The sequence below is a fragment of the Rhinatrema bivittatum genome, chromosome 3 (assembly GCF_901001135.1).
Source record: "Rhinatrema bivittatum chromosome 3, aRhiBiv1.1, whole genome shotgun sequence".
NCBI lineage: Eukaryota > Metazoa > Chordata > Amphibia > Gymnophiona > Rhinatrematidae > Rhinatrema > Rhinatrema bivittatum.
In genome coordinates this window covers 519732688-519755874 of record NC_042617.1, presented here as the reverse complement: position 1 = coordinate 519755874, position 23187 = coordinate 519732688, and the positions used below count along the sequence as shown (strand labels likewise).

Here is a 23187-nt window from a genome sequence, read left to right as displayed (position 1 = left end):
TGCATTGCAGAGGGCAATCAAGTCCTCAGCCTACTTTGAACTTCAAGGAGACAGCTCTAAGTACAGATTCTTGGGGAGAGCTAAGGAAAAAGCTTAAATTAGCTAGCTAAATCTGGGGGAGAGTCTGTTCAAAATGAATAGTTGATACAGTGTCCTGTGAACAGCCCATGCCACATGTTAACTGTTTAACTCCCTCCCACCGTGCCCCTCTACCCACCCACCGCTAGGTTTGTTTTTCTGATGTAGTCTGTGTAAACTCATAATTGGCAACAAGATAAATTGTAAATTTGGTAATTCCTTAGGTGTTATCCATCAAATAAATTTACCAAAATGAGAACTATCCAATGTAACTAATGTGGAGTTCTGAGGGAAATCTGGAAACTTAGGGTTTGCCCCATTTGTTCAGAACTCTCTTCCTTGAAAAAGGAGCTGGCTGAAGTTAAAGCTGAATTAGTTGCAATAAAGAAAGTTTCACCAACTTTACATTATTCAGGAATTAATTCCCCATTACCACAGAAAAACCAAAAGTCAAGGAAAAAGGGCTCGGGTAGGATAAGACCTGTGACCCACAGACACCGATTCTTCACAACTGTGCAGCCCAAAAGTCTACCCCCCCAATCACACAGGTTGTTAAGGAACCCAAAAAACAACGGGATTACAGTGGGCTCTGGTAGAGTAAAACCTGTGATGCGGAGACACACGCTCTTTCAAATGACACAGGTACAAAACGCCTTCTCTATATTAGGTAATAAAGAAGCTCTTGTGAAAGACATTGGAGAAATTACTTACCTGATAATTTTGTTTTCCTTAGTGTAGACAGATGGACTCAGGGCCAATGGGTATAGTGTACTCCTGATAACAGTTGGAGACGGATCAGATTTCAATCTGATGTCAGCCCTAGTACATATACCCCTGCAGGATGTGCAGCTCTTCAGTATTTTCCTCGAAAAGCACTGTGGATATATGCATGACTGAATAATTTGAATAATTTGATTAACTTTATAACTTGGTTAACTTAATTAATTTGAACTGGTTGAATTGGCTATAGGTGGAGACCGCCAGTACCCTCAACCGAGAAACATCGACACCCGGTAGGATGGGTGTCTTAGATGAAGGAAAGCATGGCTTACCCGTGAATCACTCGCTCCTGAGGATGTCCCCCAAGAATTCCATGAGTAACGGCAACTGTGGGTAGGATGCTGAGTTCATCTGTCTACACCAAAGAAAACTAAATTATCAGGTAAGTAATTTCTCCATTTCCTAGCATGTAGCAAATGGACTCAGGACCAATGGGATGTATAAAAGCTACTCCAGAACCGGGTGGGAGGCTGCCCGTGACCCACTTAGTACTGCTCTTGCAAATGCTGTGTCCTCCCGAGCCTGAACATCCAGGCGATAAAACCTGGAGAAGGTGTGGATGGAGGACCATGCCGCCGCCCTGCAGATCTCGGCGGGTGACAGCATCTTGGTTTCCGCCAAGGACACTGCCTGTGCTCTAGCAGAATGGGCCTCGACTTGTAAGGGCAATGGCTTGCCTGCTTCTACATAGGTCACACCTTGATGACTTCTTTGATCCGGCGGGCTATGGTTGCTCGCGAGGCCGCTTCCCCTTGCTTCTTCCCGCTGTGAAGGATGAATAGATGGTTCGTTTTTCGTACGGATTCCGACCTTTCCAGGAATCGGACTAGGAGCCTGCCGACTTTGAGATGGCGTAGACTTCGAGCCTCTTCCGAATTCTTATGTTCATCTGGAGAAGGTAGCGAGATTTTTTGGTTGAGATGGAAGTGAGACACCACTTTGGGGAGGAACAACGGAACTGTGTGTAACTGGATGGTTCCCAGGGTGAGTCTGAGGAACGGCTCTCGGCAGGACAGTGCTTGTAGCTTGGATATATGACGGGCCGAACAGATTGCCAGCAGGAAGGCTGTCTTCAGTGTTAATAGTCGGAGAGACAGGCTGCAGAGAGGTCTGAAGAAAGTTCCTGCTAGAAAATCTAGGACCAGGTTGAGGCTCCAAAGAGGCACCGGCCACTTCAGGGGTGGTCGGATCTGCTTGACTCCTTTCAGAAAGCGGGAGACATCAGGGTGAGAGGCTATGCTGCCGCTCTCGCTCTTGGTTCTGTAGCATGACAATGCGGTCACCTGTACCTTGATGGGGTTGAGAGATAATCCCTTCTGTAGGCAGTTCTGCAGGAATTTTGACTGAGTGTGGTATGATGTTGCGGTCCTCGCACCAGGCTTCGAATACTCTCCAAATCCTTATGTATGTTAGGGATGTAGAGAACTTGCGTGCTCAGAGTAGGGTGTCAATTACTGCCCCCCGAGTATCCGCTCTTCCTTAGGCGAGTCCTCTCAATGGCCAGACCATAAGAGAGAATAGAGCTGGATCCTCGTGGAGGATCGGTCCCTGTTGGAGCAGGTCTCTTTGTGGCGGTAGCGGCAGGAGGCTCCCTGGCAGCAGTCTTCGCATGTCTGCGTACCACGGTCTTCTTGGCCAGTCCGGGGCCACTAGAAATACTGGTCACCTGTGGTGTTCTATCTTGTGGATGATTGTGCCCAATAGAGGCCACGGTGGAAAGGTATATAACAGAGTCTCCTATGGCCAGGTCTGTACCAGGGTATCGATTCCTTGGGACTGGGGTTGCTGCCTGCGGCTGAAGAAAGTGGGTACTTGGGCGTTGGACCGGTTTACCAGGAGGTCCATGGTTGGTGTTCCCCAATGGTTTACTATCAATTGGAATGCTGTGGTAGATAGCCTCCATTCTCCTGGATCTAGACTTTCTCTGCTGAGGTAATCCGCAGCGACGTTTCTTTCCCAGTGATGTGGGCGGCTGAGATCTCTTGAAGATTCACTTCCACCAATGACATTAGGAGGTCTATTTCCAGAGACACCTATTGGCTTCTGGTTCCTCCCTGACAGTTGATGTAGGCCACTGTTGTGGCATTGAACGACATTACCCTGACCGCTTTCTCTCGGAGTCTAAACGAACCTTAGGCAGGCTAGTCTGACTGCCCGGGCTTCTAGGCAATTTATGTTCAATCCAGACTCTTCTTCGTTCCATTGCCCTTGGGCGGTTAGCTCCTGGCAGTGTGCTCCCCATCTTTGTAGGCTGGCATCCGTGGTGAGTAGGATCCAGGTTGGTGAGGATAGTCTCGTTCCCTGGCAATGGGCTTCTTGTAGCCACCATCAAAGTTGGGCCCGAACTCTGTCGGGAGCTGAAGACATACGGTGTAGTTCTGGGACAGTGGATTCCATCGTGATAGTAGTGAGCGTTGTAGGGGTCTCATGTGAGCTCGTGCTCAAGCCACTACTTCCAGTGTGGATGCCATGAGGCCGAGGACTTGTAGATAATCCCATGCTGTGGGGGCGAAGTTCGCTCAACAGGGTTCGTAACTGCGTCATCAGTTTTGATCTCCTTGTCAGTGTCAGGATGACCTTGTCTTGTTTGGTGTCGAACCGGACTCCCAAGTATTCTAGAGATTGGGAGGGCTGCAGGCAGCTCTTGTTTGTGTTGGCCACCCACCCGAGGCTCTCCAGTAGAGTTTTGACTCTGTTGGTTGCCTAGTGGCTTTCCTCTGGGGATTTCGCCCTGATCAGCCAATCGTCTAGATAAAGGTGCACGCGGATTCCTTCCTTCCTCAGTGTTGCTGCCACCACCACTATGATCTTGGTGAACGCCCGGGGTGCAGTGGCTAACCCGAAAGGTAGTGCCCAGAACTGGCAGTGACGGTCCAGGATTGAGAAGCGTAGAAACCGCTGATGCTCTTGAAGGATCGGAATGCGTAGGTAGGCTTTCGACAGATCCAGGGATGTAAGGAACTCTCCCGGTTGTATCGCCCTTATTACCGAGCGTAGGGTTTCCATGCGGAAGCAAGGAATCTTCAGGTGACGGTTGACCGCCTTGAGGTCCAGGATGAGTCTGAATGTTCCTTCTTTCTTGGAGACGATAAAATAAATGGAATAATGTCCAGTATTTGTTGTGGAGGCACCAGTGTTATAGCCTCTAAGGCTAGCAATCTGGTCAGTGTAGCTTCCACTGCCATTCTTTTGGAAGGGTCATGGCAGGGAGATTCCACAAACTTGTCCGGAGGGATGTGGTGGAAATCCAGGTAATATCCCTCTCGAATGATGGATAGGACTCACTTGTCTGAAGATCTCGATCCATTTTTGGTAGAACAGGGCAAGTCTGCCCCCTATGGCTTCTTCCTTTGGATGGGTCGGCTGATTTTCATTGCGGGGTGCAGCTGGGGCCTTAGCTGACTCCCCTTTTGTTGTGCTTGTTCCGAAAGGACTGGCTCTAGCCTGTGGAGCAGGCCGCTTGATATGTGCTTCTATATGGGTTGAAGCGCTGTGATCCTCTGCCCCTGGAGGTTCGGGGGAAGGATCGTTGGTTTCTCTTATTCCTGTCCTCCGGTAGCCGCGGCAGTGAGGACTCGCCCCATTTGTTGGCTAGTTTCTCTAGTTTGCTTCTGAACAGGAGTGTTCCCTTGAAAGGCATCCTTGAGAGTCTCGTTTTGGAGGATGCGTCAGCTGACCAGTTTCGGAGGCAGAGTTGTCTTCTGGCTGCCACGGCGGATTATACTCCTCTAGTTGCAGTGCATACCAGATCAGAAGTGGCGTCCGCGAGGAATGATTCTGCTGGTTCCAGGGCCTCCCCAAGAGTGTTGTTCCTGGTCTGTGTAAGCAGGCGCGTGTCACCATGGCACAGCAGGCCGCGATCTGTAAAGACATAGCGGAGACGTCAAAGGACTGTTTGAGGATAGATTCCAGACGTCTGTCTTGAGCATCCTTGAGTGCTGCTCCTCCCTCCACCGGGATAGTAGTTCGCTTTGAGTCTGCGCAGACCATGGCATCCACTTTCAGACGTGCCAGGAGATCTTTGGCAGCTGGGTCCAGAGGGTACATGGCTGCCAGAGCCCAGCCCCCTTTGAATGTAGTTTCTGGGGCATCCCACTCCAGGTCAATTAGTTGCTGGACGGCTTGTAATAGTGGGAAATGGCGGGAGGTCTAACGGAGTCCCTCTAATAGTGGGTTCGTCTTAGGATCCCCCGATGCACTTGTGCCCGGAATAGCAAGCTCTTTTAAGCTGTGTGTGACCAGGTCTGGAAGCTCATCCTTGGTGAAGAAGCGTCTCATGGTTCGGTGGGGCTCTGAACCTGGAGGGAGTTCTCCTTCCTCCAGCGGTTCTGAATCTTTATCCGAGTTGTCAGTGTTCCCGAAGATGGGGCTTCTGGGCAGTCGGTTCACTTCCCTGGGCATAGAGGCTCCCGGTATGTTGAGGTCCTCTGGTGGAGCCTGGGCCGTATTATAGGAGGCCCCTTTTGCATGTGAACGAAGATATGCAGACCTTTGAAGAATTCCACCCAGGAGATAGATGCTGGGTCTAGACTAAGGGGCGCCGTGTCCCTGGGGAGCCCCGTTTGAGGGGGGGTCCTGCTGTGCAATGCTAGGTCCGACGTACTGCTCGAGAGGCTGGAGCCCAGTACCAGCTGGGGAGGGCCATGAGTTTGATTCCCCTAGGGCGTCTTCACACTGTATACACAGGGCCATGGCCTCCTCATGCTGTGCAGCTCTAATGTGACATGCTGGGCAAAGGCCCTGAGCTTTGAATTTATTTTCCGGTGGTGCCATGGCTTGTGTGCGCAAGATACAGTTGTGCGCCTAGGTTTGGTGCGTGCTCAGGGAGATGTGCGCGTTATGCGCACAGATTGAAGTTATGCGCCCGGCACAGTAAGCGTGTGGCTATGCACGTCGCTTGTGCGCATGGTACTTGGGCGCGCGACGTTGTGCGCACAAGGTATTTGTGCGCACGGCTCGCCTCTGTGCGCACGGATCGGAAAGGTGGACAGGGCAGCGAACAGATCAAAATGGTGACGGCGACCATGCGGACAATAAGGCGACCACCTCAGAGGGTCTCCATGTGGACGGACCCTTGGATTTGGCCAGGTTCTAGCCCTGCTAGGGTAGATCAACCCGGTGGCACTGGTGCCGGCTGGCGACCTATGCGATTCCTCAAGCTTCGGAGACCGGAGACTGTTCAATAGATTTCTACCTTACCTTATCTCTGCGCTTCCCGGTCTCGTTTTGGGCGGTCTCCGGCTGCGGGGGGAGAGGGAAAATACCTTCACCGCCGCGCTCGAAGTTGCACCCGCTGCCTCTCAGCTTCACCCGAAGTCAGGGGCTAGGTCCCCGCCGAGGGTCAGCCGCCGGACCGAAGCTTACCTCCGAGAGATCGTGGAAATCACCTCGGGAATTCTCAAGATTTCTTATTTTGGTTTTCTTTGGTAAAATTACTCTAACGCTGTGCAAGTGTGCATAGAGTCCCTAACTGCTATGGATACGGAAAATACTGAAGAGCTGCACTTCCTGCAGGGGTATATGTACTAGGGCTGACGTCAGATTGAAATCTGATCCGTCTCCAACTGCTATCAGGAGTACACTATATCCAAGTTTATGGTCTTGAACATCCTTCAAGGCCATGGTGCCCACCACCAATGAGAGGTGGTGTGTTTAGTGACCACAGAGTTGAAAGAATCCACCTTGGGAACCTTAAGCATCTCTAGATATTCATCAGGGAGGGGATAGAGCTTGTCCATTGCCCTACCCACTCGGAGCCCTGCCTCGGGAGACTCCCATTCCTGAAGGAGCAGCAGCTTGTGCATAGGATGGAACGGGAACTTACGCGGAGGAGCCCTAAGTCCTGCCAGGACCGGGTCCATGTTAGCTGGCATAGAGGAAGTAACAGTATCCTCAGGTGGCACTTCAATTCCCAGTTCCTGCAAAATAAAGGGAATGAGTGGATCCAGCTCTTCCTTTTGGAATAAACGGAGAACGCGCGGATCGTCACCCTCGAGGGGAGGACCTGGAAGCAGCAAGTCCGAATCCTGATCAGGGTCAGGGTCAGAGGGTGGCTGGGAAGGGTCCGGAGGGGACAAGACCCCCAGTACCACCCTGACCCTGATGGAGCCCTGCCCATTTGGCACCGCAGGAGGCTGCAGAGAAGTCATACGAGGGATTTTAGCTGGAGGGGGACTTGGGGTGGGGGGGGGGGGAGGTCATCCTCTTCCTGCAGGCTAGCCAGATAGGATTTGTGCATTAAAAGCACAAACTCAGTAGAAAAATGAGCCCTAGACTTCCCAGGGCAAGGGGGGGGGGGGGAGGGGCAGGGATCCCCTCCGGGGAATGCAAGGGGCTTAAATCTTGAGGGGAAATAGGCGAATCAGGCTCTCTCCCCTCCTGCACCCCGATTCAGAAGTTAAAACTGCTCCCAAAATGGCCACCATTCCCGCGGTTTGCCGTGCAGGGAACGGCCTGGCCACACAGTGAGGAGCCAGACCCCGGGTCGCCTGTCTCGTTGCTGCCGTGGAGGGACCCTCCCCACCCGGCAGGCACCCGGAACAGAGCCCATTGTGGGAGAGCCACGAGGCAGGCTCTCTGTAGGCAAGGCACACATTTGAGCGTGACATGAGAAGAGAAAAAAACCACCGTGGAGAAGGCAATCAGCTGGGCTGTGTCGGAGAGCGAGAGCAGGCGAACAAACCTTACAGGCTACCGTTCCTGAGGCAGAGCAGTGAAAAAAAAAAGGAGCCTGTCTTTCTGCCAAAACATGCCTTATGTTTATTTTTTTATATACACACATACACTTTTTTTTTTTTTTTTTATTTACAGCAATCGCAGGGGAATGAACTTCCCTATCAGGAGACCCGAGGAATTAAACTTCTCAGGATCAAGGCAGCCAGTGAGGGGGAGTGACTGGACCACCAGTATCTCCCCAAATTACAATCAGGTCACTGGGAAAAGTAGAGCCTAGGCTGAATAATCAAGGGGCAAGCCCCCCTAGGCTCCCAGAAGAGCGAGGAGACAGAGCTGTCTCCGGGAAAGGAAAGATTTATTTATTTATTTTTTTTTTAATAAAAACTTAGCAAAGACAGGTAATATTTGCTTGATCTTGAGAAACTATGAGAAGAAAACCCCACAGGGAAATAGAAATTAAGGAAGAAAGGGAACCGCAGGTTCAGCTGCTTGCATCTGCTGGAGACAGACAAATACTGAAGGGATGCAGGGTAGGCTCTGTCCTGATATAGGATACCCTTTCAGTTTTTGTCTGTCTCCATCTGCTGGACAGGAGGCTCAACCCACTGTCTGGACTGATCCGGGTACATACAGGGAAACTGGAAATTTTAAAAAGTCAATGAGAATATTTAGTAAGTTTTTAACTAAAATAATGTTCTCTGGTGTTTATGTACTCATCAGCCAACACTCGGTACAGAGATTTCCTACTCAGAACTTCTGCACACCTGAGTTCATCTAGTTCCTTTTTCTTCTTCATTTCCTCCTTCTCTTTCCTCTTGGTCTCCTGGATCTGGGCTTTCTTCTCACTCCTCTCCTCCCGGTCACGGGTTTCCTTCTCTGCAGCCAGGTCAGGGAAGCGTTCATCTTTGGTCTTTTCTAGGCGATTCACTATCTCGTTCACTTTCTTCTCCACCGCAACCATTTTTACCTGCAAGACAGGAAAAGCTGGGCTCTTCGAACACATCAAGCTATCTACCCTTGAAAACAGAGAAGATAAACTTGTGCGTTATAATCTAACCACTTGCCCCATACTCCATGATGGTTATGGCACTGTGCATTTGTTTTGTGTATGTAATAAAACCATCACTTATGTCCTAAATTTTCAACAGTCTGCTCCTTTCTATGTTCTGCTGGCATGGTTTTATTAGTTTCCTAATTAAAATATTATTTTGCAACCAAGTTGAGGTAAATGTGACAATAAAACTTTTAGGAGGAGGAACATGTGCAAATATTTTGTGCACATTAATATAGCCCTTGAGTGAAGAAAGCAATTGCCAAGCTCATGAGTTTTTGTTCTGGAGCTGAAATCAATAGACATTAGTAGAAGGTGTATGGAACAATACATTTCAATGAATGTTCATTTTACAGTACCTTAACCTGTATAAAAAAAGCAGTTTTAACTGGTAAACTGAGCATGTCTCAACTGCGAGTCAAAGTCTTAAACAGACAACCTACCAGTCTCATTTTTATTAACTGACCATTATCACTGGAGACCTGTTTTAAAGAGTGACTAACTATATTGGAGAAATTACTTACTTGATAATTTTGTTTTCTTTAGTATAGACAGATGGACTCGGGACCAATGGGTTAGGCTCTCCTGCCAGCAGATAGAGACAGTCAGAATTCAAAGCTGACTCCACCCTAGACACACCCCTGCAGTGATCTCAGCCCTTCAGTATTCTCTTCAAAAGCCACTGTGGACATACTATTGAAAAGACTTGACTAAAATCGATTAAAGACTGATAACCATAACTGTACTCAACCAAATACTGAACCCCAGTAAGATTATAGATGCCCTGATCTAGGGACTGGATGACTGCTTACTCATATAATCTCTTGGAATCAATATTCATTCCATGGGCGAATCCTTGGCACCGTTCTTGGGCAGCCGTGGACAGGATGCAGAGTCCATCTGGCTACACTAAGGGAAATGAAATTATCAGGTAAGTAATTTCTCCATTTCCTAGTGTGTAGCCAGATAGACTCGGGACCAGTGGCATGTACAAAAGCTACTCCCAATCGGCGTGGGAGGCTGCCCACAGTCCAGTTAACACCACCCTTGCAAAGGCTGCATCCTCTCGGGCCTGAACATCCAGGCAATAGAACTTGGAGAAGGTGTGCAAGGAAGACCATGTCGCCGCCTGTCAGATGTCGCCAGGAGACAGCATTCTAGCTTCCGCCCATACCACCGCCTGAGCCCTAGTGGCATGAGCTTTAACTTGAAAAGGTAATGGCTTTCCTGCCTCCACATTGTCTCGCATGACCATCTCCTTAATCCAGCAAGCTATGGTAGAGTGCGAAGCTGGTTCCTTCCACCATGAAGGACAAACAAGCGGTCCATCTTTTGGACCGGTTCTGAAACTTCCAGATACCGCACCAAAAGCCTGACATTCAAATGATGGAGAAGGCGGTATTCTTCAGAGTCCTTGTGCTTATCTAGGGCTGATAACGAAATGCACTGATTCATTTGAAAGTCCGAGACTACCTTGGGCAAGAAGGATGGAACAGTACAAAGCTTCAACGCTCCTGGAGTTATCCGGAACAACGGTTCCCAACACGACAGAGCCTGTAGTTCAGAGATGTGATGTACTGAGCATATAGCCATCAGGAATACAGTTTTCAAGGCTAATAAACGCAAGGAAAGACTGCCCAGAGGCCAAAAGGAGGGCCCTGTCAAAAACTCCAATACTAGATAAGATTCCACAAAAGAACCGGCCACCACAGGGGTGTCCAGAGGTGCTTCGTCCCTTTCAAAAAAATGGGCCATCTCCGGATGAACTGACAGGTGGGTTCCGTTCACCTCACCCGTGAATCAAGAGAGTTGCTACCTGGACCTTCAAGGAGTTAAGGGCCAAACCTTTATTCAAGCACTCCTGCAAAAATTCCAGAATTAGTGGGATTTTGAAAGTCTGACAGGAAATACAGTGTTCCTCGCACCAGGCCTCAAATACTCTCCAGACTCTTGCACATAGTGACTTAGAGAACATCCATGCATGGAGTAAGGTGGCAATTACTTCCGCCGAATATCCTTGCTTCATCAGGCGAGCTCTCTCAAGGGCCAGACCGTAAGACAGAATTGAGTCAGATCCTTGTGAAGGACAGATCCCTGTGCGGTGGGAGGCACAGGGGGATCTCCACCAGGAGTCTCTGCATGTCTGCATACCATAGATGCCTGGGTCAATCTGAAGCTACTAGTAGGACTAATCCCCTGTCGTGCTCAATTCTGCGAGTGCCCCTACTCAGGAGGAGCCACGCAGGGAAGGTGTATAGCAACTCCTCTTCCGGCCAGGTCTGAATGAGAGCAACAATCCCCAGGGTCAACTGATCTCTTCTGTGACTGAAGAAATCTGGGAACTTTCGCACTGTGAGATGCGGCAGGCAAGTCGATGGATGAGACCCCCCAGCGACCTACTAGCAGCTGAAAGGCTTTGGCCAACACCACCCACTCTCCTGGATTCAGATTCTCGCTGTTTAGAAAGTCTGCTCGGATGTTGTCTTTTCCTGAGATGTGGGAGGCTGAGATCTGTAGATGTATTTCTGCCCATTCCATAAGGAGGTCTATCTCCTGTGACACTTGCTGGCTTTTGGTTCCACCCTGACAGTTGATGTAGGCTACAGTTGTGTAGTCTGACATTACGCGGACCTCCTGACCCTGGATTATGTGCTGAATTGTAGACACGCCAATCTAACTGCCAGGGCTTCCAGGTGGTTTATTTCTAGAGGGCTTCTTCCTTGGTCCAACGTCCCTGGGTCGTCACTTCTTGACAGTGAGCTCCCCAGCGGCTCGCGTCTGTCATGAGGACCAGCCAGTTTAGAGAGGACAGGGATACACCCCCTGTCCAGATGAGTTTCCTGCAGCCACCACTGGAGCTGAGAGCATACTCCCATCAGTAAGTGGAGGCGAATTGAATAGTCTTTAGACTGCGGATTCCAATGTGACAGCAGGGAGCATTGAAGTGGTCGCATGTGTGCCCTCACCCATTGCACTACTTCCAGGGTTGTTGCCATCAAACAGAGGACTTGAAAATAGCTCTACACCATCGGGTGTATCGTGCTCATCAACCAATGCACTTGGGACATCAATTTCCTTATCTGCATAGTCGGAAGAAAGACCTTGCCCGGCTTGGTGTCGAATCAGACACTCCCAGATATTCCAAGGACTGGGAGGATTTGAGACTGCTTTTGTCCAGGTTTACAATCCAACCGTGTTCCTGAAGCAAGGAGGTCACCCCTGTTGATCACATGGAGACTCTCTTCCACGAACTTTGCCTAGATCAACCAGTTGTCCAAGTACGGGTGCACCAGGATTCCCTCTTTTCTTGATGCTGCTGCTACAACTGGGGGGGGGGGGGGGGGGGGAGGCCAAAGGGCAGTGCCCAAAACTGATAATGGCGACCCAGTAATACAAAGTGTAGGAAACTATGTTCTTGATGGATTGGAGTATGTAGGTAGGCCTCACATAAGTCCAGAGAGGTTAAGAACTCTCATAATTGTACAGCCATTATCACAGAGCATAGGGTTTCCATGCAGAACTGAATCGCTCATAGATGTCGGTTGACACTCTTGAGGTCCAGGATAGGGCAAAAGGAACCTTCCTTCTTGGGTACAGTGAAAGATGGAATAATGTGCTGTATTTTCCTGGGGTGTAGGTACTAGGATTATAGCCCTCATCCTGAACAGCCTTAACAGAGTAGTCTTCATTGCCTGCTTCTTGAGCTAGGAGTGGCAAGGAGATATCACAAATGTGTCTCGAGGAATTTCAACACGAATCCTTCTCGTATGACCTCCAGTACCTATTTGTCCGAAGTGATCTCGACCCACCATTGGTAGGAGAGGGACAGTCGACCCCCCTATCTCCTCAATCCGAGGGTGGGTTGGCAAAATTTCATTTGTGTGTGTGTGTGTGTGTGTGTGTGTGTGTGTGTGTGTGTGTGTGTGTGTGGGGGGGGGGGGGGTTCATGATGAACCTGAACCCAAGCCTGCCTCTCGTGGGCTGTCTGCTCCGAAAAGACCGAGACATCTGAAAGGACAGAGACCTCTGAAATGTCGAGTTTCTGTAAGGGAGAAAGCATTGGGAGCTCTTGGATCGAACCCTCATGGGCGAAGGATGCTACAACTGCTTTCTCTTATCTTCTGGTAGCTGGGGAACTGGAGATTCGCCCCATTTACTAGCCAGCTTTTCCAATCCGCTTCCGAAGAGAAGTGATCCTTTAAAGGGCATCTTTGTGAGATTTGCCTTGGAGGTTGTGTCTACTGACAAATTCCGCAGCCATAGCTGTCGTCTGGCCACCACCGAGGCCACTCCTCTGGCCGAAGTACGGACTAGATTCGAGCCCACGTTAGCTAAAAAGCCAGCAGCAAGTTCCATAAACACCTTAGAGTCATCACCTCCTGAGTCATCCACCTCCCGAAAGAGGAGCAGGCATGAACGAGCTACCAGGGCACTACAAGAAACAATCTGTAAGGTCATTGCTATTGTGTCAAAGGCCTGTTTAAGGATGGACTCCATCAGTCTATCGTGCGCATCCTTTAAGGCTGCTCCTCCCTCCACTGGGATAGTTGTTCACTTAGAGACAGCACAGACCAGCACATTCCACTTTAGGGAAATGCAAACATTCACTTGCTGCTGGATCCAGTGGGTATAGAGCTTCTAATGCTTGTCCACCTTTAAAATTTGCTTCTGGGATGTCCCATTCCAGGTCGATCAACTCCTAGATGGCTTCCAGTACTGGAAAGTAGCAAGAGGCTTCCCCTTAGGGAAATCATAATGGGATTCTTCTTTGGTTCTGTCAGAGTCAACCCCAGGAACTCCCAGCATCTTCAGGGTCTGGAATACCAGAACCAGCAATTTGTCTCTATGGAAAAACTGTAACATGGTCCGATACGATTCTAAATCAGGGGAAATTACCCCATCCTCCAAGGACTCTGTATTCTCCTCTTCATCCGTGCTGTCCGGATCCCTGCCAGGGACAACCTTGGTGAGGCGAGGCGAGGCATGCCTCGAGGTCTGCTGATAGGATTGGGAGAGGGAGGGCTTACTGGCTAAGGTTCCGTCTGACAGGGGAAAGTGAGGTAGCAACTATGCCTGTACGAAAGCTTGAAAGCCCTGAAAAAAATTCCACCCAAGAGAAAGCAGCCGATTCCATGCCTAGCGTAGGAGGAACTGGATTAGGTGCCGCCGAATTTCCCTTTCCCACAGATGACAGTCCCGGGGTTACTCAGATCCGGGTTACTTCCAGTTAAGGCTGTGGCTGACCCATCCTCTGAATGGGAGGAGCCGGGTTTATCAGAGTCCAGGGAGGCCAACTCTCCCCTAGGCTTCCTTATAGTGCTGACATAAGCAAGAATCCAGGTCAGATTATGCAGCCCTAATTTGACAAGCAGTGCAGAGAGAAAGCAAATGTTGCTTACCTGATGTAACAGGTGTTCTCACAGGACAGCAGGATGTTAGTCCTCACAAATGGGTGACATCGAGGATGGAGCCCACCACGGAAAACTTCTGTCAAAGTTTAACAGAACTTTGACTGGCCCCTACTGGGCATGCCCAGCACGGCACTGACCCTGCAGCCAGCAGGGGTCTCCCTTCAGTCTGATTTTCAAAGCTACAGGCAGTGCCGAAAAAGTAAAAATAAAATGAACCCAACACCGCGGGGTGGCGGGCGGGTTTCGTGAGGACTAACATCCTGCTGTCCTGTGAGAACACCTGTTACATCAGGTAAGCAACATTTGCTTTCTCACAGGACAAGCAGGATGGTTGTCCTCACAAATGGGTGAGTACCGAGCTGAGGATGTCCTGACTTGCACCAAAGGCACCCAACGGCGTGCAACAGGCACAACAACTGGGGTGTAATTTGGGAACGGGCATCCGCACCCTACCGGGAAGGTGGAAGGGTGTTGGTACATCATGTTGGAAAAAGGTTACGCAAGACAGATTGGCCGAAGATGGAGTCCTGTCTTCCAGCTTTGTCCAAACAATAGTGGGCTGCAAAGGTATGGAGAGAACTCCAGGTTGCAGCTTTACAGATGTCAGGAAGCGGCACCGATCGAAGGTGTGCTACTGAAGTCGCCATGGCCCTCACAGAGTGTGCTTTAACACGGTCTTGGAAAGGAATGCCAGCTTGCTGATAGCAAAAAGAAATGCAGTCCGCCAACCAGGAGGAAAGAGCCTGCTTACCCACAGGTTGTCCTAACTTGTTAGGATGGAAAGAGACGAATAATTGAGTGCTCTTTCTGTGAGAAACTGTACGGTCTAGATAAAAAGCTAGAGCTCATTTACAGTCTAAGGTATGCAGAGTCTGTTCCCCGGAGTTGGAGTGGGGCCTGGGAAAAAAGATAGGTAGTATGATGGATTGATTGATATGAAACTCCGAAACTACCTTAGGTAAAAATTTAGGGTGAGTGCGGAGTACCGCCCGGTCCTGCAGGAGCTTAGTGTAAGGCGGATAGGTAACTAGGGCCTGCAATTCACTAACCCTGCGAGCTGAAGTGATAGCCAAAAGGAATAACACTTTCCAAGTGAGATATTTCAAGTCACAGGAGTGCAGAGGTTCGAAAGGTGGTTTCATTAGACGACCAAGAACCAGATTAAGGTCCCAAGATGGGGCCGGAGGACGTAAGGGTGGCTTCAGATGGAGCAAGCCTTTAAGAAAGCACGTTACCAGGGGTTGTACTGAGATAGGGACACCCCCGATACCTTTATGGAAGGCGGCTACTGCACTGACATGCATCCTTATGGAAGAGGTTTTAAGACCTGATTCTGATAGATGCCATAAATAGTCCAAGAAGTTAGAGATTGGACAGGAAAGGGGATCAAGGGACTGAGAAGTGCACCATGATGTGTACCTTTTCCATTTATATGAATAGGATCTTCTGGTGGAGGGCTTTCGCGAAGCTATCAGGACACGAGAAACTGAATCCGAAAGGTTAAAAGGTTGAAGGACTAACCTTTCAACATCCATGCCGTCAGGGACAAGGCCTGGAGGTTGGGATGGAGGAGGCATCCGTCGTTTTGAGTGAGTAGATGCGGGTCCTTTCCCAAGGGAATGTGCCTGCAGATGGAGAGATCCTGGAGTATGGGAAACCACACTTGGCGCGGCCAGTGCGGTGCTATCAGGATCATGGTTCCTCTGTCCTGGCGTAGCTTCACGAGAGTCCTCGACAGAAGAGGAAGTGGAGGGAATGCATAGAGCAGACCGGTTGTCCACTTGAGGGAGAAGGCATCCCTTGGCCGAGAGTGCTGGCTCCGAATGAGAGAGCAATAATTGTCCACTTTGTAGTTCTGAGGGGACGCAAAGAGGTCTATGTGTGGGTAACCCCACTTGTGGAATAGAGAGGTCGCTACTAGAGGATTGAGCGACCACTCGTGTGGTTGGAAGACACGGCTCAGCTGGTCTGCCAATACATTGTCTACTCCCGGCAGGTAGGTGGCCCTGAGGTACATGGAATGGGAGAGGGCTTCTGCCCAAATCTGCGCAGCTTCCTGACACAGAAGGAAGGAGCCTGTGCCTCCCTGCTTGTTTATGTACCACATGGCCACCTGGTTGTCTGTCTGGATCAAGATTATCTGATTCGATAGGTGAGCTTGGAAAGTTCTGAGTGCATAGCGGATTGCTCGCAGTTCCAAGAAATTTATCTGGTGTTCGGCTTCCTCTCGAGACCAGAGTCCTTGAGTTTGTAAATCGTCCACATGGGCCCCCCAACCGATGTGGGAAGCGTCGGTGGTTAGGATTACTTGTGGATCTGGTAGGAGAAAAGGTAAGCCCTGAAGGAGGTTGACTTGATTTGTCCACCAGGTTAAAGACAGGCGTAGCGCTTGTGTAACTGTGACAATGGAGGACAGCGGCTGAAGAGCTTGAATCCATTGGTGTCGCAGAGTCCATTGTGTAACTCTCATGGCTAGTCGGGTCATGGGAGTGACTTGAACCGAGGATGCCATGTGTCCTAGGAGAACAAGGAATTGGCGAGCCGTGGCAGTGTCTTGAGACTGGAGCTGGCGAGCTAGGGATATCAGGGTTTGAACTCTTTGAAGAGGAAGGTAAGCCTTTGCCTGTAAGGTGTCCAAGTCTGCCCCAATGAAGGATAAGGTTTGAGATGGGACTAAGCAAGATTTCTCGTAATTGACAAGAAACCCTAAGGAAAGGAGTGTTTGAATTGTCAATTTTAGGGAGGATTGAGCAATCTGTTGGGTGGAGGCCCTGATTAGCCAATCGTCCAGGTAGGGGTAGAAGTGGACACCTTCCTTCCTGAGGAATGCTGCAACCACGACGAGGCATTTGGTAAAGACCCGTGGTGCAGATGCCAGGCCGAAAGGTAGTACTTTGTATTGGTAATGGTTTCGGCCCACCAGAAATCGCAGGTACTTGCGATGGGATTGTGTTATCGCAATGTGGGTATAAGCGTCTTTGAGGTCGAGAGAGCATAGCCAATCTCCTCTTTGCAGCAGAGGGAGAAGCGAGCCCAGGGTTACCATCTTGAACTTTTCTTTTTGAAGGTACTTGTTGAGGGCTCGAAGGTCTAAGATGGGACGAAGCCCCCCTGATTTCTTTGGTATCAGGAAGTACCTGGAGTAGAATCCCTTTCCTTGCTGAGAGGGAGGGACAGGTTCTATAGCGTTTGATTGTAGAAGAAGGAATACTTCTTGTTGTAAGTGAGCCAAGTGGCTGGTCAGACTCCATGCTTGTAGAGGCGGGGAGTCTGCAGGAAGAGTAGTGAAGTTGAGGTGGTAACCCTGTGCTATAATTGCTAGTACCCACTGATCTGAGGTGATCTGTAGCCAGCGGTCTAAAAAGTGGCACAGTCGACCTCCCACAGGGATGGTTGGAAGAGGGGTTTGGCACGTGCTCTCTACAGGGAAGTCAAAGGCCTGCCGTAGGCCCAGGGGGTGGGGCTACTGTAGGTCTTTGCTTCCGAGGCTGGCGTGGCTGAGCTCTGTTGGAAGACCGTGGAGGTCGAGGCTTAGCCGATGGAGGGTAATACCGACGTGGCTTAAAGAACGACTTTTTAGAGTCTTTCTTAGATGGTTGTTTGGAGGTCACATCAGATGGAGTGGAAGAGAGTTGTTTTCACGTCTCATGGTGATCTTTTAATTCGGCTACTATTTGCTGAATTTGGTCTCCAAACAAGTTGTCCCCTAGGCAGGGTAAATCAGATAGCCGGTCCTGGACCTCTGGGCGAAGGTCTGATGATTTTAGCCAAGCCCAACGTCTGGCTGAGATGGCTGTGGCTGAAACTTTTGTGGAAGCATCGAAGATGTCATATGCAGACCTAATTTCATGCTTCCCGGTCTCAAACCCTTTGTTAAGGAGGGCTTGAAGTTGTGGTTGATATTGCTCAGGCAAGGTGTCCGCATATTCTTGCATCTGTTTTAGGATGGCTCTGTTATATTGAGTCATATAAAGCTGATACGAAGCTATGCGTGAAATTAACATAGCTCCGTGATACACCTTCCTTCCTACACTATCCAGGAATTTGTTGTCCTTGGTAGGTGGAGTTGAAGAGTGTGGTTTTAGACACTTAGCTTTCTTTTGAGCTGACTCAACGACGACAGAGCGATGATCCAGTTGAGGCTTCTGAAAACCCGGTGCTGACTGGACAAGATATGTGGAGTCAGCTTTCTTATTGACTGGGGAAACAGATGAAGGAGATTCCCAGTTTTTCTTTAGAAGATCCAGAAACACCTGGTGAATAGGGATGGAAGCGATGATTTTAGGAGCATCCAGAAATTGGAGAAGTTCCATCATCTGGTGTCTGTCATCTGTTTCAGATTGTAGCTGAAAAGGGACCAACTCTGACATCTCCTTCACAAAATTAATGAACGAGAGATCCTCAGGAGGAGAACGCTTTCTACTCTCTGTAGGAGACGGTGGTGAAGGTAAATCCATGTCAGAAGAGGTATCATCACCCCAGGTATCATAGGGATCATGCGGGGCTTGAAGCCCTGAAGGTCCTGGTTGAGGGTCCGGGATATTAAGAGGAACCACCGAGGGTATCGAGTATAATCTCGATGGCATTGGTGCTGAAGGCGGAGCTGGAAACGGCATCGAGGGCTTCGGTGCTGTCGATAGAATCGGTGCCGGCCTTGGAATCGGTGGAGCCGAAGGATATATCGGTGGCGAGGGATGAGAAGGCACCGATGGGACCACCCCTGAAGGGGGAATTACGAACGGTGTTTCCCCTCCCGATGATAATCCTGTCGGAGACGGTGGTGTTGTCGGTGCTACTGAAATCACCGATGGAAGGGCCGTTAGAAGTGCTTCCATGCGGTGCAGTAGCGGTGCCAGTGTTCCCACCAGTGGCTCGATGGTCGGTTCCTTCCTCGGTGGCGGAGTCGGTGCCGGAGCCGGTGGAGGTTGGAACTTCTGCATCGCCTTTTCGATTGCCTCCTGGACCAGCCGTTCCAGTTCTGCCCGGAGACCAGGGGTAACGAGACCCGGCTCGACGGGAGAAGGAGGCTGAGCCGGAGGGACCACCGTAACCGGTGGGATCACGGCTCCCACACCCCGAGGGGGTGAGGGTTTCCTCGGTGCCTGCGAACGAGACGTGGACGGTGCCAGGTCTGATCGAGGCTTTTTAGTCGGTGGCTCGGTCTGTACGGAGGTCGATGGTTCTGGATCCTCGACGGGCCGAGACTTGTGCCGTCGATGGCGATGTTTTTCTTTCCGATCCCCTCGCCCATCCGGGGAAGGGACGGGAGTCGACGGCCGGGAAGTCATCGATGGTGGACGATGATGGTGCAACTTCGACGGTGCCGGTTCCGATGACGTCGATGCTATCGATGGCGTTGGGGTGCGAGCATGGAAGAGGAGCCCCATCTTCTCCATCCTGGCTTTGCGACCTTTGGGTGTCATTAAGGCACATTTGGTGCAAGTCAGGACATCATGCTCGCTGCCTAAACACAAAACACAGACCCTATGGGGGTCTGTGATTGACATAGTCCAGGTGCAATCCGGACATCGACGAAACCCCGTCGCCATGGCCTTGGGCCAAAAATTTAGTCACGGGATTGGTGACTGTCGACAGGCCTCAAGGGCCAAATTCGACATACGTCGACCAAAAACGGCAAAAAACTTACCGGAATTCCGCGAGATGTAAAAATTTGTCGAAGGGAGACCCCTGAGGGGCAAATTTTCTTCAGAATATAAAATTCCGATTTCCTGTCAGGAACGTGGTTTAGAGCTCCTTTCGCCGCGTGGCAACTGCTGCGCGGAAAAAAGAAGACTGAAGGGAGACCCCTGCTGGCTGCAGGGTCAGTGCCGTGCTGGGCATGCCCAGTAGGGGCCAGTCAAAGTTCTGTTAAACTTTGACAGAAGTTTTCCGTGGTGGGCTCCATCCTCGATGTCACCCATTTGTGAGGACAACCATCCTGCTTGTCCTGTGAGAAAGGCGCTTACATTTCTTTGCTGCTGGAGCCACTGGCGACAGTAACTGCGTGTTCAGTTGGCTCGTGCATAAAATTTTATGCGCACAGATTTCGGGCGCCTATACTGGCTGCAGCAAGACGCGCACACCTCCTGTGTGCTCAGCTTTACTTGTATTCTGCGCCTAGTAAGTTGGGCGTATATGTATGTGCGCGATGTTACGCACACAGGGCATGCATAGCATTATGCGCAAAGTGCATGTGCAGGAGCCAACACGCATTGCGCATACAGACGCTTTATGGTGAGCAATATAGCACGCACAAAGACGTACGCAAGATGGTGCCGCTGCGGCCTACCACTTGGTGTGTCAGCCAAGCCTAAAATGGGGTCTAGCCCACTGGGAGACTGCTCAACTCGCTCGCAAGCCCACTTCCTCTTACCTCAATGGGATAGGGAATGATGTTGGTACTGCGCACCAAGCAAGGAGACCGGAGGAAGTCTTACCGAAACCCCTCCAAAACATCTCTGAATCGGGAGGTAAATTTTTTTTTCCCCCTCAACTTACCTGGGCTCAGCGCTTACCAGTTGAGTACAGACTACAAGGGGGGTGAAAGGCTTTCACCATCACTGTTGCGCTCGGCTTCCTGCACCTGCTGCCTTTCAGATGCTTCAGCAGCAAAGTCCACGCCAGGAACCGGCTACCGGACTAAGGCACACTTCTGAGGGATTTCGAAAATCACCTCAGGAATTCTCAACTACAGGAGGACCTTTAGGTATCACCGCAGGAGAGCAAGGCTCAATTTTTTCTCCAATTTATAAGTAGAATTTCTTTTTCCAAAAAGTACAGCGATCCCCATAGGGAAAGCACGTCCACCATCTGCTGGAGACAAAGAACTACTGAAGCGCTGAGGTCAGTGCAGGGATGTATCTAAGGTGATGTCAGCTCTGAAATCTGACTCGTTTCCATCTGCTGGCAGGGGAGCATAACCCATTGGTCCCGAGACCATCTGGCTACATGCTAGGAAAGAAGTTCTTTAAATAAACTCATTGAAAGGCCAAATGCTTTTCCAAAACTCCATTTCCTATCACTGCAAATGTGTAAGATTTGTGCACAAAGCAAATTTGCAGCTTAAGCTAACAAATGTGTGATCTTCTGCCCAATAAGGCTGATAGAATCCAGTCATGAGGAGAAGGTACACTGGGGAATCTAGGAGGCCCAATAAGATTTGGACAAGTCATGTCATGGGGCCAACCTGAGACTTTTCTTTTGGAATGACTTCCTGAAGGCTTTTAAAATTCTTTAAAAAAAGTCTAACTCACTAGTTATTTGGTATACTGCAACTCAATTAAGAAATCAAAAGAGGTTAACAAAACAGCATATCAAATATACAAAATAAAAAACATTCAGAAATATAAAATAAATGCTATAAAAAAATCAAAATAAGTAAAAGTGAAACACACAAGATCAAGTATAAATAGAACTGTTAATCTAAAAACCAATTAAGGTATACATGCAAATAGCCCTGATTTTAAAAAGAAAGTCCAAATGGAAAAAAAAGGCAACCAAGAATGAAAACCTAAATTTCACCGTAAGCTGCAAATTTTTCCAGAATTTAGGGAATATTCCTAATAGTTAAAGGAAGAGTATTCAAAGGGAAGAAGCAATAAAAACAAAAGGCAGATCTTGTAGTAAACTCTAGCTTAATACTTATAGAAAAGGGCACAATCAGCAGGTCCTGTTGAGATGACCTTAGAGTACATGATACCTTATAGGGGAGCAAATCATTCACTTTGCACTGGGAATACCCTCTATTCAAGGCTTTATATACCAAGGATGAGATCTTGAATGTTATCCTATAAACTACAGGAAGCCAGTAGATCCTATACAAGAACATGAATGACCAAATCCATATTTTCGCTTCTGAAAGCAGCAGTATTCCGAACCAACTGAAGACATCTAAGCGATTTTATAAATATACCCTTAGTAGAAAGCTCTGCAATAGTCTAAATGACTGGAAATGAACCAATGAACTAAAGATTTCTGATTTTATTCCATCAAGAAAAGGCATAATTTGAAGAAGAAACTGTAAAAGTCAGTCATTTATTGTTAATTTTGAATCAAGATTTTCTCTCAATACAGTGATCAGGTTTTTTTGGCTGGATCAAAGTCACAGTTAAAGAAATGGTTCTTAGCAGTTGCAGAAAGGTTGAAGAAAGAAATTAAAACTTAATCCCTCTAAAACTGAGGCTTTATAATCAGCAGAATAAATAGTTCTCTTGCAATCTTTCCTAATTTGCCACACCTTTGCTGTTCCCAACAACTCACTAGGGCATCTACCCCATGGAATGAGAAATTACTACTTACCTGATAATTTCCTTTTCTTTAGAACAATCAGATGAATCCATAACAAGTGGGCTATGCATCTCTACCAGCAGCTGGAGGCAGAGCAAACTGATGTCACAATATATTACACTCCTGGGGGAATTCTGTGCAAAAAAATGTAAAATTCTGTGCACAAAAACTTAAAATTCTGCAAACTTTATATTGGTCAAAATAATAGACTGTCATGTAAATTATAAGTAATTACATTTTAAATTAATACAGAAAAACGTTATTACTTAAAGATGCAGAATTTCCCTAGAAATTCACTGTAAGAATGTCCCTTCCACTCACTCTTCCTACTCCCCTGGCCACTTAGCCCTCTCAGGCTCCAACTCCTCCACCTGCCAGTATTTCTCCCCTCCACCTCTAAGCTCAACCCCTTACACTCTATCGCCACTCCCAGAGTTTGACCCCACTCAGTACTGCCCCTCACACAGGCTCCCTCTGTACCTCCCCTCTCACACATGCTCCCTCTTTCTAGTGCACATACTCACACCCTCATACAGGCTTCCTCACTCTCTCGTACACATACATCCACTCATACAAGGTCCAATTCTCTTGCATACACACCCACAGAAGCTCCTTTCTCTCACACATACATCCTCACACAGGCTACCTATGTCTCTCTCTCATGCACCCCTTCACACAGGCTCTCTCACACACATTTATTTATTTAAGATTCTTATATACCAACATTCCTGTATAGAATACAAATCACACCGGTTTACAGTACAACAGAACAGTCGCATGGATGCGATACAAGGAACATTTGAACATTGAAATAAGGAACAATTACAACCAATATATATAATCCCTTCACACAGGCTAGCATCCTCACATACACGATCCCTTTTTCATACACACCAGCTCCCACTC

General features: G+C 48.9%; 1 protein-coding gene across 2 annotated transcripts in view; it reads right to left on the bottom strand.

Moving 5' to 3' along the window:
- CCDC25 (coiled-coil domain containing 25) overlaps window positions 1-23187 on the bottom strand; it is a 102734-nt gene that overhangs the window by 9109 nt on the left and 70438 nt on the right. For both annotated transcript variants that reach the window (XM_029596229.1, XM_029596230.1), the window contains exon 7: window positions 8298-8500. In XM_029596229.1, coding sequence (XP_029452089.1) covers window positions 8298-8500 — 203 coding nt within the window. The remainder of the gene's footprint in view (window positions 1-8297; window positions 8501-23187) is intronic.